Source organism: Columba livia, chromosome 2 (assembly GCF_036013475.1).
Source record: "Columba livia isolate bColLiv1 breed racing homer chromosome 2, bColLiv1.pat.W.v2, whole genome shotgun sequence".
Taxonomy (NCBI): Eukaryota; Metazoa; Chordata; class Aves; order Columbiformes; family Columbidae; genus Columba; species Columba livia.
The window spans coordinates 93626957-93643595 of record NC_088603.1 but is presented as its reverse complement, the minus strand read 5'-3'; the positions used below and the strand labels follow the sequence as shown (position 1 = coordinate 93643595).

Here is a 16639-nt window from a genome sequence, read left to right as displayed (position 1 = left end):
TGCCTGTAATATAGATGTTATTCATGTTTGGTTTTATTTAACATGAAGCTACATTTTTCCTTTAATGGAATCAGTGTATTTGTCTTTCTGAGTGGTTTATCTTTAGCCAAAATAAATATTGAGGAGAAAGACATTTTTGTAGCTGGGTATTTGAAGCACAAAACATTAGTCTGCCCTGGAGGTGTGGAAGTAATAGACTTGTATAATTTCAGTTAAAAAAAAAAATGAAAAAGCGCAGTTTCAATGTTGATATTTTTTACTTATCAAAAATTTGTAATTTCACAAATCCTCTGTGAACTGCTGTGGTTTCTGGTGTCATTTTTTCATAAGAAAGCAAAGTAGAAACAGAATAAATTACTTGCAACTGTAAGGAATATATTTGTATGAGCTGTTGTAATATTTTATTTCTACTTTGGTAGAGGTTTCTCAGACTGTAAGGATGGATTTCTTGGCAGCCTCACCTAGGGGTGTCTAGCAAGTTCATGCAAGTAAAAGGACCTTCAGGATAATTTTTCCATTTCTCTTTCTTTTTTTTAATCTCTACTCTCATATACCTGTGATAATTTTTTGCCTTGGCTTGGGACATACTTAGTAAATCCGTACTAGCATTACTATCCAACAAGTAATTTTTCAGATTTATTTAGCTGTGGTAGCATGGTGTTAGTAAGGAAAGGAATATTTTTTTTCTTCTGTGATTTTGTTCTATTGTACTTAGTTTATTATTTTAAAGTAAATATATACATAAAGATAGAAAAACATGTATTTCAAGAATGTCCAAATATTGTTTTATTATCTTGTGCAACAGGAGTATTTACATGGGGTTCCTTCAAATCAGATTGCAGCCTTGTGTAGGATATTGCAGAGAGACAGTCAAAGATTTAAGGTGAATTAATATCATAGAGTGTTTCATGATGCTCCTCTGTAGATGCGACTTGCACTGACAAGAGAATGCATAAACTTTACTAGGAAGTATACTTTTTTGTTATTGTAGTTGAATCAATTCAAGATTTTTTGCCATTAGTTTAAAAAAGGGAGGGGGGTGTGCATCAGTGTTCCTCAAATGCTTTTAGTGGAGGTTAAGTCTTCATCCTTATCTTGAAAAAACTTGGCTGTGGAGCAATGGAAGGTGGGACAGTACAGGATCTACACCAGGAATGTCAAACTCATTTTCACCAGGGGTCACATCAGCCTCACAGTTGCCTTGAAAGGGCTGAATGTAATTTTAGGACTGTATAAATGTAACTACTCCCCGGTGAAAATGAGTTTGACACCCCTGATCTAGAGGGTCTCTGTCAAACAGGGGAGATTAAAGGAGACTGAAAGCCGGAGGTTTGGCCTGCTGTCCTCAGGAACACTTGGGTAACAGTTAAACCTAGTGACGAAAGGGTATTTTCCTTACACACCACTGGTTTGTGGCTTTGGAATTCAGATTTCCTCTCTGGAACAGTGAAAGTCCCGTAGCAGTAATGACGCATTCAAAGGTCAAGCTTTCCCCATTGAAAAATGTTAAGTTGGTAAATGGGCAAATAAACGCTTTCACGAGTGTGTAGAAGTTTAGCAAATAAATTCCAGTATTACCTTTTAAGAGATTTTTATCTGTTAAACTTTACTGTAATTAGTTTATTGTGTCAACAAAATCTTGAAATGGAACTGCTTTTAAACATGGATTTTCTTTTTTTAGCATTGGCTGGACCATTCAAAATTCATTAAGAAGCAAATAAAAAGTAAGTACCATGTCTCTGCCTGTTTATTTGGTTACTTCCTTAAGAATTTGAATGTGGATTATTTGAACGTGATTGTGAATGTTTAAATATGGCCTTTAATGGAATAAATATTTCTTTAAAAATAGCTTTTATCTAATGACTAATTGGCTGACTGTATTATATCTAAATGCAAGAGCACTTACAAGTAATAGATCAGCCTTCAGTAGCCCTCATTAAACATGTGCTGTTTATCTGAGGCAGAGTAGGTTGCCAGGTGATTTCAGTCTGATCTGAGAAATCAGGTTGCCTGGACACAGATTGCAGTTTCTGTCACGTTGTCTTACCCATAACAGATTTTGTGGGTTTGTTCTATTTTTTTTTTCCCAAGAATAAATGGAGTATATTTCATTCTGTAGTGGTTACCCTCTTGGATTTGTGTGTGTGTGTGTGTATTTTTTTTTTTATATATATAATAAATAAAATTAGCAGAATTATCTACTCTTTCGTCACAGGGAGTTTTTGGGGGTTTTTTGTGGAAATTGGCTAAGGTGGCAAGTTACTCCTGGATCTCTAATAATCTGGTTGCAGGTTCGGGTACAGTACAGCATCAGCACTATGTTTTGTTAATATACTGCTGTTGGTAACAGCCATAGGCCAGCTGATAATTTCACTTGTTTGGGATTAAAATACAGAATTTTGCAAGGAAGTTGTTGACCCTCTTGCAGGACCTCACAGAGATGGATCTTGATTGCTTCAGTTGTGCTTTGCCTTTCTCATAAGTATCGAAATATCTAGAAAATTTTTGTGACTGATGCGGGAGTTGTTCTTCAAAGGCCTTCAGGACAGTTTGCTTTCAACCCTTGGTGTGTGGGTGTCAGTCTGCTGGAATACATGGTAAAGATATCTGCTATGGGTGAGGTTTTGATGTTGACTTTCTCCCACCTTTTCATCACATTGTAGACTGCTTTACCTCATGTCACTAAGGGATTTGCAGGTGTACTTTCTGGGATAGCTTTGTCCTTTCCTTGATCTGTCTTAAAATGTGGAAAGCCAGTGGTTCTGTAACACCCTCAGCCAGTTTAGTTGCACTGTTTTGTCTGTGTTTAATCTGTCAAGGACCTGTTTTGAAAAGAATCATAGAATAGTTTGGATTGGAAGGAACCTTTCTAAGTCATCTAGTCCACCCACCCTGCAGCGAGCAGGGAGAAGAAGTTGGCCAAGCCCTGCCCTGAGAAATGCTGAAGAGGGAAGCAGTTTGAGTGTTGTAAAGGTCTGTCTCCCAACATGATACTTGTCTTTACTTTGCCTTGGGCAGGTGCCTTGAGAAGAGTTCCTCTTCCCTGGTAGATGTTGCTCACTGCTCTTTTTTCCCCAGCAGTGGGCAAGTAAAAGTTGTCATCTCACTGATGCAGACCTTACCTGTGGTGCCAAACTGCTGGCCTAGGGTACCACAGCCTGTCTTCTAGGAGCTCTCCTTGGAAACAGTCACAACTCTGATTATTGGAGTTTTGGCTGCACATCATTTAGCAGAATGGATCATTAGTGGACATATACTGTGTTGATGCGGTCTTACTGAAGACCTTAGAAAAGTGTGACAAAGTGTCATTTTTTCCAGCACTTTATATATCAGCAGGCTGTTGGTCTGGAAGGTGAGACTCAGGCAGATAAGGATGCGTTGGTCAGAGTATCATGGTAGCTGGGTAACATTTTATTATCTGTGTTACATAGAAAGTCAGATCTAGTGTTCACCTTCTGACATTAGAAAACAACAATTCTTGCAACTCCACTTCATGGAATTTGTTAGCTTTCTGTGTTCATGGGTATCTTCCAGAGTCTACTCCAGCACTTTTCACCTTATTTATCTTACCTTTTCTCATTCATGTGTATCAATCGAAATCTGATCTTTTGGGTGGGTTTTTTCTTTTTTGGAGTTGCCTGGTAACAAGAAGCATCACCCTCTCCCTTCCATCTCCCCCTGGCCCCAGAAACAGGCAGTGAACCTGGGACTTGCTGTCATTCACAGTGTGTGACAGGGCACACCTCTTTGAACAAAAATGTGTTTGCCGAATGGGCTGTTGCTTGGTTAATCTATTTTTTAGAGTATCATAATGGATGGTTATCATGGTTTTTTTATTGCATGCCTTTTTTACGTTAAAAGACATCAAATATTTACCACTTTGAAGAATTTGAAAAACATACTTAGTATACTTAGTTTTGGGTTTCTTTGCTTGGGGGGTGGTGGGTGTTGTTCTTAACAGAACCACAACTACTGTAAACTTTTTTTTTCCCCATTTAAAATCTCTGCATATACAGTTGGACCTCCGTACACGTTGCATTTTCGAATTAAGTACTATTCATCAGAACCGAACAACCTTCATGAGGAGTTTACAAGGTAGGAACCGTGCATGGTTAACTGGGTGACTGACAGAGGGGTAAATGAGACATCTGAGGTACATAGGGTACCATAAACAGTTGATTTGAGCTTTCTTACTAAGGGTGGTCATTTTTTATGACTTCTTAGGTGTTTTTCTGCTGTCAGAGAAACTTCATCTTTTTTATTTGCTGCCAAAAAGCACTCATGGGCCTCTCCAAGTGTTTTAGTCTGTAGGAGATGCTGTGTTCTGGTGATTTGAAGTCAGCAAAGAAAGGCAGTGTTGGGTAGGGAGAGCTGCAATCAGGAAACAGCTGTTCTTTACACCAGTGACGCCTGCCATACATCTGAGAAGGTTTTCCATTGAGTCCTACTAAAATGCCAGTGCTCTGCTTTGTCTCCTTGCTCTGAGACTTGGGGATAATTTAAAAATGGTACAAAAGCCACAGAATTGTGGGAATAGACAGCTGGAGTTCTTGGTTAACAAATGGTTGACTGAATCTCTTCGTTTCCCCACGAGTTCTCTGTGGTGCAGAAGGTGTAAAGGCTGCATTGTATAAAGCCACCTTAGAATACTTGGAGGTCGTGTTTTGGTCTGTTGGGGTATTTTCTGGGTTGTGAGCACTCTACCTTTCTGAGTTCTTAGCACCCTGGTCTGATCTAGAGAATATTCTGAAAATTAGGAAAGGAGCAGCTGGAGGAAAAGGGTTTACATAAATTTTGTATCTGCCAACTTTGTGTCTTCTTTGTATAGTAATCATCTGTCTTAATGTTATTTTATCTTTTTTGTTGTTGTTCTGTTTCTCACCGTAGGGCACTTTCTGTGTCTTCTCATTTGCTTGGCAGTCAGCCTAAGGTGTTTAAAGATTGTTGGTTGTTGTAGTTCAGGTGCATGTGATGTTTACCTCAACCTTATGCCTGCAGGCATATGTTTACTGTCTCCTATCTGCTGTGTTGACCGTTTATATTTTTTAACTGCCTGAGATAAGATCAAAGAGCTAATTGTCACCACCATATGAAACTAATGTGGAGGTTTTAATACCAATTTAGCGCAGCCGTTGTTAATTCAACAAAAGGGCATATTCCTATACAATGTATAATTAACACGTAGAATTCCCTGCCACTTATGTAATAGAGTATTAAATCTCAGAGAGTCCAAAACGCTGGATGATTGGGGGGCATTTCTAATGAGAAAATGCAGTTAAATTAGTAGGAATAGTATACATATACATAAAATTGATGTAAGTCTTCATATATCAGGGTTCATGTCTGACAAGTATTGCATTTCCCCTGTGGTCAAATTATTCCATTACTGTCTACCTCAAGATTTCTTGCTTAATCCTCTGAAGCATATGATCCTAGTCTCTGTGAGATGTATGTTTCTGAGCTATGTGATCATCGCTGTGATCAAGTAAGACATTTCCTCTGAAAGTGATCTAATTATTGCTGAAAGGTGACATTTCAGAAGGCTATCTTAATTAGAAAAACACTTTAGTCAGCTAATTTTCAGTGTTACGAAGAATTTTTTTAAATTATAAGCTTGACAGAAAACCATTGTGAAATTATGGAAGGAAAATTTAAATCAGCCGGAAATTGATTTTACAGTGAAGACATAGTTGCATTTTTCTTTTTTTGTTGGAGAAAGAAATTCTGAATATTGATGGGTTTTTTAAGAACCTTTATGCTGAGCGGATCACATTTTCCATGTAGCATGTTGAGTAAAAAGTGAAGATTAACAGCTATATACTCAGAATTATTCCAAGTGGAAATGGAATGGACGTAAAATGAGGAAGAAAAATTATCATTGACAGTAACCATGTACTGGCCTGTTCCATGGAGGTGTTCAGATTTCCTTCTGGAGACTTGTTTTCTAGTAGACTTCAGTTTTTAGAGAAGCTGTAAACATCATATTCTCATAATTAGCACAGTAATGGGGAAGTGTTGAAACCCTTTACCCACTAGTCTTTTTCCAGTTTATAAATACCATTGAAATCCAGTGCATTTTGGAAGACACATTCTGTCACTTTTGTGAGACCTGATTAGTAAGTTTAGTTAGAAAAACAACAGAGGGATGTGTCTGTACCTGTGTGTTGTGGAGAATTTTCTAAGGTATTTTGCTGATTTGAAGTATCAACAGTTGAGCTGCTGATGCTTAGCCTGCATGCAGAAAAGGAGCAAGAGTAAGTCATACCAACCCAAGCAGAGCTGCAGTGCTGCACAGGCCAGCTGGCACCGAGAGAAACACTGCCCAGATTTTTCTTGCAAATTTAGAAGAGTTCATGGGATTGTGAATCATCAGGAGAAGACAATAAGAACAGGAAATATACTTGTCTACCTTAATCTATGCACGCAAATACCCAGGTTTGATTGGCAGGTATTATTAGCCAAGTATGTGAATCAGAGATGTGACAGAGCTAATGTGGATAAATCTGATTCGGCTTTAGTGTATCATGAGAAGTCTTTTTAATCTTCATTTGTTTTCCTGTCTGATCCCAACTGTTTGTCTTTTACCATGCTCACAGCTTTTCCTCTGTGGTACAAAACACTTTGTCTTTCTAGCATCCATTTTAAAGATAGGAGTAGCTTACGTTTGCGTTTACTGGGCTGACTCTCACTTGTCCCTCGTGCTTTCTTTTCTCATTATTTCAAGTCTCACCCCACAGTGTCCAGAGCAGTGCAGAGCCTGCCTGTGCCATTGGTTCCTGTACCGAGCTCTTGTGTGGCCTGGGGCACTCCTGCATGCCCCAAACCCCAAATCTGAGTGGCTATGAAACATGAAGCATGCCTAAAGCTGGAGATTAGCAAGAGCTTAAAATACTACTGCAGTTTGAAGGCTGTAGATTCCACTTGGCCTCCTACATAAATGTGTGAGCTCCATGGAATTTGGGTTTCTCTTATTCAGAACCTTTCTGCTATTTTAAGTGAAAATTCAGCCTGACCTTTTGCCCAGTTTGGACTTTTTCCATGTTCTGTATTTCTGTTTGAGAAGGCAGCCCTGAAGTCTTCATGCCTTTATCTGCGTTTCGTATTTAGATCCTATAGCTCAGTTCTTGCTTTAATTGGGCAAGACCCAGCTCAAAAGAACTTTGAAGTGTCAGTAACATTTAGGTTGCTGTGGTGTGTGCTCAGAGTAGAGCACAGCCCTAAACAGCAAGGCCAGTAGGTGAAAAATACTCTCTTCTTTTGATTTTAGTGAAAGCTATGGGAACTTCAAAGGTTGCAGGATGAATCTCGGTGGTCACAAAGACCCTTTTATTTTTGTTAGAGCAAATTAATGAAAATGTTGTGAAATGGATTGGAATATTTTTCCAGCTGTTGGGGCTAGATGTATGACATTATGTATACTTTTGACTTTCTGAATTTTTATTTGTCAGGTACCTGTTTGTATTACAGCTCCGGCAAGACATTCTTTCAGGGAAGTAAGTACCTCTTTGCTCTTGCAGCTGTAATTTAAAGTATTTAGAATAGTTAATCTCTTAGCGATTTAAAATTTTACTTTAAGTATGTAATTGTTTTAATTCTTTATGGTATTTGTGCAGATTGCGAACACGGTTTACAGTTCCACGTGCATTTTTTTCCTTTAGAATAGAGAGATATATGGCTTTGTGTGCATCGTGACTGCATTATTCACAAATAGAATGGGTAAAGACCTTTGATGGATTGATCAGGTGATGGAAATGTATAAGGAAAACAAGGACTGTCCTGATTTTTGTGGCTTGAAAATGCAACATGGGCTTGCCTGCCGTATTTTTCAGTATGGTAGGTAAATTAGAGGAGAAAAAGTTGATGAAGTCCAACACTTTCTGTAGAGGTCAACTTTGCAAGAATATCTTGTATGTTCATAGTCTCACCCTGGCCAGTAAATTCACACCTGCTCTATTTTTCTTTTAATTACAAAAATCTCAAAAGTACATGTTCTAAAATATAGTGTTAGTGCAAAAGTGGCATCTTAGTGGATTTACTGTTGTCCCTATTCGTTCAGGCTTGCTTTATGGTGGAGTGTATCATATGTGTTTAGTGCTAATAAGAATGTACTGAATTAGGAAATAATCATATGCAAGTAAAAAATAATTGCAGATGTTTTGTATCATTACTAGCTTGTGGAAATTAACTTTTCCATTTCATATATCATAACATTTTTTCACTTTATTGCAAGCAGAACTCACTGAGAAAAAAGATGTGATTTTTATAGCGTGTGTTTTTTTTTTTTTTTTTTAAGACTGAAATGTCCGTATGAAACTGCTGTTGAACTGGCAGCTCTGTGTCTCCAAGGTATGCAATCTTTTGAAAGTTGTTTGTCCTAATGTATTAAAAAACTTACCAACTAGTTTCTTTTCACTCTTTGATACTAATGATTTCTCACTGATCATTTATAAATGGCATTTGTTTACCTGAGAAGAATTATAGGGAGATCACTTTCCCGCCTTCCCTCCATTCAGAACTTCTGAACTACATTAGCGAAGGGGAAGGACCCTCAAAGGCTCAGATGGACAAAGGTTTCAAGGAAACCAGGGGTTGACCAAGAAAGAAAGAGCCCAAACAGTTCCTCACTGAGGGAGAAGCTGTGGGGTGTGCGCAGTGTTACCTTCTGAGCTTGAAAAGCTGCCCTTCTGCGCAGGGTTTAGGGCAGGCAGGTCCCTGTGGGTGGAGTGGCTGATGGGCCCGTGCTCAGGAGAGCAAACCTCTGCTTTGTGTGAAATGGGAGATGCTTACAGGGCGGGAGGGACAGGATGGCAGGTACTGGAGAGAAGAGAATCACATGGAAAGGTAAGAGCTAAGATTACTTCTGGGTCAGAAGCAGGGGTTACAAGATAGAAAATATCCAGGACACTAGGTTTCATTAGTTTGTTGTAGGAAAAAGTTGGGGTTTTTTTATTGCTGAAAACACATTAATACAAATATTTTATTCTGTTTCGGGCAATTTGGTTTGCAGATGGGAAGGAAACTTGTGTAATGAATCTCAAATCACGTTAATTCTTTTCTAAAAGAAGGTGCAGTGATCTGGAACATTCTAAGCATATTAGCAGTAAAATGAGTCGAAATGAAAAATAATCTTCCTGTTCTGCTGGTGGTTGGCAATGGCACATGAAGTGCTTAGGAAGAGTCTCTTAGTACGGGAATGGAGATAACTCAGTGATTCTAGATGGACTTGACAGTCAAAACTGGGATTTCAGTTCCAAACAGCAACAAGTGTAAATCTTAAGGCAGTGAGTTATTTCAGTTTCCATCTGCACCAGTCTAGCACAGCTCAGATTTTTAGGTGTGCAAAGAACTGCTGGAGGCAAACTCCATTTGTCTTCTTGAGATGGAGAGAATCTGGAGCCCATATTTGATTCATTACTTCAATTTTCACAGACAAAAACTGCAGTACCCTGACCTCTGGTCTAAACAAAGAGAACCAAGCAAAGGATAATAGGTTGATGCCTCAACATTTTGGATAGTAACAGGCACCTGTGAATGTAAATGTAACACAATAGCCATCCATCATGTTTATAATGTCTCCAGCCAGGTGCCAAAACTAGCACTTCTTGACACTGTCTTTGGAAACCTACTTAGATTGTGGTAGAATTTTTATACTTTTCTCCTGTCTTTTTTCAGTTTCAGTTTGCCACAATTTTGACATCATCACAATCATTTTCTCCAAAATTATTATGTTATTGCAACTAATTAATTTTCTCTGCTGTCACATGCTTTAATATCACATTTAATATAACATTTATTACATTGGCATTGGAAGCTTTTCATTAACCAGAAGAGTTTAAAGAAATGTCAAATTATTATCGCCTCCTCAGTAGGGATCATGTTGTCTGTGAAATTCAATCTTACTCCTTAGTGTTGGTTTCCTAAGAGTGAGGAATAAGTTATAAAAGGCTATTTAGGAATTGATGCTGTAACCCTCTGAAAGGCCTTTTCACAGGACAGCTTTAAACTTCATTCATTTTCTTTATCAAGGAAGTTGTTCTGTTACAGTAGCTCTCTCTTTCTTTCAAGCAACAGTTTCCAAGGCTGGCGTTTTGTGTGAGTCATCTTCCAAACATAAATGGCTGGTTTCTTGCCAGTCCCATGAAGGAGCTTCTGTAGCGAATAACATTGATCTGCAGTGTGGGGTAACTTGTGAAGGAGATACATAATCACGTGCTTCACTTAGGGTTGATCTACAGAAAGACTGTAACTGCTAGAATTGGGTTTTGACTACTTCATGAGCCTTGCATGGCTTTTCTATTTAACCAGGTATACTTTTGAAACTACTAATTAACCTGAAAAGGAAAACTTATTCTCAGATCTCCAGTTTTCAATTCTAACCATAAGACCCCTTCATGGGATAGTGCAAACTTCTTTTTTTCCTTCTGTGTAAAAGAATCAACAATATATTTGCAGATAAACATGTTTTTTTGCAGTTTTCAAAAATGTCCAGGAAACCTCCTTTAAAAATGTCCCCCAGTTTATGCAGTTATTTATTAAACAACACAAATAATGTATATAAATATGTTCTGTAACACCCACTCACCAAAAAAAAACAAAACCAAAAGAGACCGGAGGAGGGGCATACCAAAGCATGATACTTTACCATAAAACTGCAGATAAAAAGATGAATCCCCTGCTGTGCCTTTGTGTTGAAAATATTAGTGCTGCTGAGCCATTCAGGGATAGTAATTCCACCAGAAAGACACTAGTGAGGGAATCCTCGTACAAAGCCCGCACTTCCCGCCTCTTCCCGCCCCTGTGCAAGGAACCGATGAGGCTCTGACTGGCTCTTACTCTCAAGACCTATTTCTTAGAGATCAAAATGATGACATGGTTCGTTTGCCTCAGAGTGGAAAAATAGAGAGTGCAGCTCTTGCGAGTGGTATTTTTCTTGTACCTATATTTCTGCCCTAGCTTCTCGGTGTATCTTGTGTCCTACATGCTTGTAAATCTTCTCATCCTTACATGTGCTTTTTACAGCACAGCCTTCATTCCCCATCTTCTCTCTCAGTTAACTAGTAGAGGAATCTCCTGTGTTTTTCCTAGATGGTTGTCAACACATCAGATTTCGCTTTCTTAATTTTTTTCCTGAAGTCCTCATTGCTAATGTGTTTGTTGTTACTCCCCCTTATATACTGAAGACTGGACTGCCAGTAATTCTTCACAACATCTGTGTTAAATAGGCTTCCAACTTAGATGAAGCAACAGTAGAGCTAAGATATCTCTGTTAAAGAAAAAGACATATAGATAGGAATAATGTAACTCACCATGGAAGATTATTGGTGAAGAGAAAAAATGTGTCTGAGGCCATAGTTAGAAATGAACAACTGTGAACTCAGTCTGTTTAATAACCTCAGGAATGCTGTATGTCTGAGCAAGCTCAAGTGCTCAAAACCACCTAGTAGGTATATCAGTCAACAGATTACATTTTGAGTGTAACTTCCTATTTTTGAAGACTGAGAGTGAACTGAATTTTTCCAACTGTTATGTGCCCTGAAGCAATAAAACTCTTTTCTTCAAGGGATTTAATTTCCGTCGGTGTGTTTTTGGTTTTTGGGGTGTGTTTTTTTTGGTTGGCTTTGGTTTTGGGAGGGGTTTTCGGTAGTAGTAGTAGTAATAGTAGTAGTCGAGAAACACCAACTGACCTGGTTTGGAATCGCATCATGTGTTAGGTAACAGGTGGTATTGCTGAACAGTGTATTTGCTACTCAGTTTGTCTCACAGCCCCACAGCAGTGACATTGCAGCCTCTTCATGTAGTTCAGAGGTTCCAGGAGAAAAGCGTGTTGCAGGCACAGGACAGTTAAGGGTGTAAGGCAACGAGATGCTCAGCACTTGCATCTCCTGTTGAGCTCAGTAGAGTTTGAAAGTGTTCTTCTCCTAGGAAAGAAGATATCAGGCCCTAAGGAAATAAGTAGAAAATGACACCCCAATTGTGTTAACGCTTCAGCATTTCTTTCCTTAAAACTTACTTAATCTGAATATTACACCAGCCCTGTGCTTTAAAAACAAACAAACTTTATCAGTGGTTTCTTGAGACCAGGTATTATCTTCATGTTTTGACATGAATAGTATTGTAACAAAGCATGCAATAGAGTGGGAAGTGTTTTGAAATGAAAAGTATGACCTCATTGCCATGGGAGGAAGTTTTGAAGTAACCTCTTCTGAAATTGTAGTGCATTGATTTTTTTTTTTTTAATTAGAAACTTCATGTCCTTTAAATACTTTAGAATCCAGAGAAGTGGCTTCAGTTAAGCTGGTTTAGTTATAACATTCTTCAGTGTCAGAATTCTGTACCATAACCTCACACTGCTCTTGCAAATGGATTTGTCTGACTTTTGCTGTACCATCTCGTTTGAGTTTGTGGGGCTTTTTTTAACTTACAACATCAGCACAAGTATATTCATCTACAGCATACTTAGAAACTTGTAAACTATCATTGTCTTTGTGGAGATTATGGAATTAAATGTTTCTGGTCAACCCATGATCTTCATTATTTTAAGTTTTCCACTGATTGATTGCAGCTGAGCTGGGAGAGTGTGAGCACCCAGAGCACACACCAGAACTCGTGTCTGAGTTCAGGTTTGCACCAAACCAGACCGAAGCAATGGAATTTGACATTTTTCAGAAATGGAAAGAGTGCAGGTAAGTTACCTGTGTTGGAGTGGTGTTTCTAGCAACAGGAGGTTTTCTTTTCTTCCAAAGTCAAATGTGTCCACAAGAACCCCTTCAGCAAACGTAAAATGGCGATTATGTTTTTCAATTGAGAAGAATTCTAGACAGACCTTGAACTATCTCCCTCCTTAGAAGTGGGAAGTGGTGATTTAGGAAAGATTGTTAGGGTGAGCTTTTTTTTTGTTTTTCTTTGGGTGATTTCATAACAGTTTAAGCAGTCTGATCTTTTTTCTGTTTGAATTGGAGACAATTCTTTTTCTCTCTTTCATGCATGCACATGTAAAGTTTTGTGTTTGAGCTAGTAGCAAATAGATTTTTCTGTCATTTGTTAATGAATATGGTACATTTTGGTGGTGTTGTCTTACCTGAACTTGCAGTCCTCATTGGCAATTTTAGACCTTTTTCGATTTTTGTCCCTCTGATATGTTTTCATTTGGAGGGAACAGAGTAAAAGCATAAGCTAAGTGTGATGTACATTAGTGTCATTAAGACTGAGGGCCCAAAGAAAACAATTAGGGGAACGAATTTTAAAACAAATTTCCTACCATAAAGTTTAAATAATTTTTATGTTCTTAGGGGGAAGAGCCCGGCACAGGCCGAATTGTGTTACTTGAACAAAGCTAAATGGCTAGAAATGTATGGTGTAGATATGCATGTAGTTAAGGTAAGATCCATGTTAAACTTTATTTTATGAATGTGGGGTCAGAACATTGAATGGAGATGCTGCCTCAGGCCAAACACGACTTAGGGACTTTCCCTTAATTCAACTGGCTGCCAGTTAACATAAATGTTTAATTAATGATTCGAGTACTGACAAAAAAAAAAGAAGACAGTAGAAGAAAGACACAAACACCTTTCCTCCCCCTTCCCCAGCTCAACTTCGGTCCAACACCTCTCCTCCCTTCCTCCTAGTGTCAACTCCCCCTGTTTTCTCTGTGGGTTACACTCAGTCCCTCCCAAGGCAGCCAACAAGGCTGCAGTCATCTGCACAACAGTTTCCTTGTGCCACATCCAGCTTCTCACTTGTTTTCCTCAGCTAGCCAGTGCTTCTTACTGCTCCTCTGCTGCTGCATGGGTCACCCATGAGCTACTGTCCCCCAGGGCCATTTCTGCCCTGGTACAGGTTCTCTGCAGGCTACAGTCCCTCAGGGCTGTCCCTGTCCTGGTGTGAGGTACCCACAGGCCGTGACCCCTCAGGGTTGTCCCTGTAATGGCGTGGGTCAGTCCCTCAAGAGGTGTCTCTGTAGTGGCATGAGTTGCCCCTGGGTCATGGTCCCTCAGAAGAACCTCTTCCTGCAGGGAGAGGCTTCTCCCAAGCATACGTCTCCAGCCACATCCCCACAGTGTCCCTTTCCACATGCCTTTTACCCATGTCCCTCGAATTTCTCCTTCTGCATCTCCTTCTCCTGGCAGCTCCTGCTTGCTCTGGAACACATATGAGCCAAAGTGTGGGCTTCCCTGGCTGCAGTGTTGGTGCAGGGCCATTCCTTGGGCATCAGAGCCATCTGAGACAGCACACGGCCTCCTCCCACACAGGGCACACTACACTCTCCTTTTGCCAAAACCTGCCAGTTTGTACCCAATACAGACGCATATTCTGCTCTGTTATGTTAAAAAACATGCAAACCTTATTGTTTAGTTTAAAACCCATGGATTTTGATGTACTACTGTACTGTAAGTCTTACACACTCATAATGGCACATTGATTATTTGATTCTGTGCTTGCTTGCAGGGAAGAGATGGTTGTGAATATGCTCTTGGACTGACGCCAACAGGCATATTGATCTTTGAAGGAGCCAACAAAATAGGCTTATTCTTTTGGTAATATGTTTTTGCATTATATGTCTTTCTGTTAAAATGATGAAATCTTCCTCCTTTACATAATGGGGTCTTAATTACATTTTGTCCTGTAGATTGAATCTACAAGGTTAAATCTGGAGGTAAATTAGCATGGTTAGAAGTACCACTCGAATGTGAAATATTTGTTGGAGAATAGTCACATTTCCAGGAAATCTTACTTTTATTATGATTCCTGAAGTGCTTCAGTGTTGCAGATCACTCATACATTTTGGAGGATTCTCTTAGATTACAAAATATTATTTTTCCCTTAATTTTCTTTTCACTTCTTGTGTTTAGGCCTAAAATCACAAAAATGGACTTTAAAAAGAGCAAGCTAACACTTGTGGTTGTAGAAGATGATGAACAGGTAACTTTCTTCCCTTACTTGAGCCTGATCCAACAAAGTGTGGTGTGTGCTCAGGCTGGTAAGAACACATAGGAGGCTCAGCACACTGTTGGCCCAGGCTGTATTTCTCCTGCCAAGGACAGTAACTAATATCTTGCATGCCAACTTCCAAAGCTTTTGTTTCTGCATTTAGGGCAGAGAGCAAGAGCACACATTTGTTTTCCGGTTAGACAGTGCCAAAACGTGCAAACATTTGTGGAAGTGCGCGGTGGAGCACCATGCTTTCTTCAGATTGCGAGCCCCAGCAAATAGTAAATCTAGTAGATCCGACTTCATAAGGCTGGGATCACGCTTCAGATTCAGGTATTTAGCGAAGTAATAGCAATATATTTGTGTTTATGCAAAGGGGCAAGTACAGCATCCAGCAAAAGGTAGTAGTTAACTTCGTTTATTTCTGTATTTTAAGTGGACGGACAGAGTATCAGGCAACACATGGGACAAGGTTACGCAGAACTAGTACATTTGAAAGAAGACCCAGCAAGCGATATCCTTCTCGAAGGCATTCAACTTTTAAGGGTAAGTGTTTGTACACGTGTTTACTGAACCGGTCATGCAGGTGTCCTGTTACCTCATACAAATGTCTTATTACAACCATAAAATCTGTACCACAGTATAAAAAGAAAAACATGTGAGACCACCTAAAAAGTCAGAATATATGTGACGATTTTTCTCCAAAGCCAGAGTCTGTTGTTAATTTCTACCGTTTTTAATCTCTGTCTACACTTAATTGTTCCTTCTGCATCTGTGGAAAGGAGGTACCAATGGGTTCTTTTGGTGCTCAGTTGAGGAGGGAAGAAAAGTTGTATCAAACTCACTGAGGAAAAGCATGTAGTATTTTCTTTGAAAACGTGCATTTTCCATGTAGGTGTGACAGTGTCCAAAAGCCTTGCTGACTTTCTTATCTAGCCAGACAGTTTTAGGGTTATTGAGCAGTCTCATTATACAGTTACTGCTGCTTTGCTCACTATAATAGTGTGTTATTCATCTATCCAGACTCTGACCTTAACCAGCTTTCTCTGGGAGTTGAAATGTGCTGAATTTGAATGGAATGACAAGGAATTGATTTCCCTTGTGGTTTTGTCATTTGTCCTTCAAGACTTAAGCTAAGTTTTTTATTCCTTGAAGAAAAGCCTAGTAAGTAACACTGCAAGACAACCCCCACTAAATTCTCTATTACTTGAGGCTGGACGTGTAGTTGCTGTGTAGAGCAGGGTGAGCTATCATTCCCTTAGGATGTCTTTGCACCCCTTTGCATTCCTAGAATAAAAACCTCAGTTCCATGAAAACTTCTTGTGGTATTACAGACACACTTTTATTTCTCATGTGCAATGGAGGGAAAACAGTAGCAAGCATTCGTGCTTTCTAGAGGCTGTAACACTCCCCCCACCCCTTTCCTTAGTACATGTCAGTTTTTATGGAAATGCAAATTACTTAAATTTGTAAGACACTGTTATGTGATATGAGAGTCAATTATAATATATGGTAAGTGGGGATGATTTTGTGAGTGGAAGAATAGATTATTTTAATTTTATTTTTACAGTAACAGGATCTGTCAGACCTGCAGGTTATACCTTATGTCTCAGCACTTCTGTACTTACGTCTATGAGATGGGGGGAGAAGAGAGTGTGACTTATGCTTGGTTTGGTTCTCTGTGCGTGGCAGCCAGGCAGAACTGCTATCA

The 16639-nt window shown here is 39.2% G+C and overlaps 1 protein-coding gene across 10 annotated transcripts in view; it reads left to right on the top strand.

The window, feature by feature from the left end:
• Nucleotides 1–16639, top strand: part of EPB41L4B (erythrocyte membrane protein band 4.1 like 4B) — a 186624-nt gene that overhangs the window by 71645 nt on the left and 98340 nt on the right. For all 10 annotated transcript variants that reach the window (XM_065052831.1, XM_065052830.1, XM_065052829.1 and 7 more), the window contains 10 exons: nt 1682–1724; nt 4017–4095; nt 7449–7493; nt 8294–8346; nt 12563–12683; nt 13290–13377; nt 14446–14534; nt 14850–14919; nt 15092–15261; nt 15365–15474. In XM_065052831.1, the coding sequence (XP_064908903.1) occupies nt 1682–1724; nt 4017–4095; nt 7449–7493; nt 8294–8346; nt 12563–12683; nt 13290–13377; nt 14446–14534; nt 14850–14919; nt 15092–15261; nt 15365–15474 (868 nt within the window). The remainder of the gene's footprint in view (nt 1–1681; nt 1725–4016; nt 4096–7448; nt 7494–8293; nt 8347–12562; nt 12684–13289; nt 13378–14445; nt 14535–14849; nt 14920–15091; nt 15262–15364; nt 15475–16639) is intronic.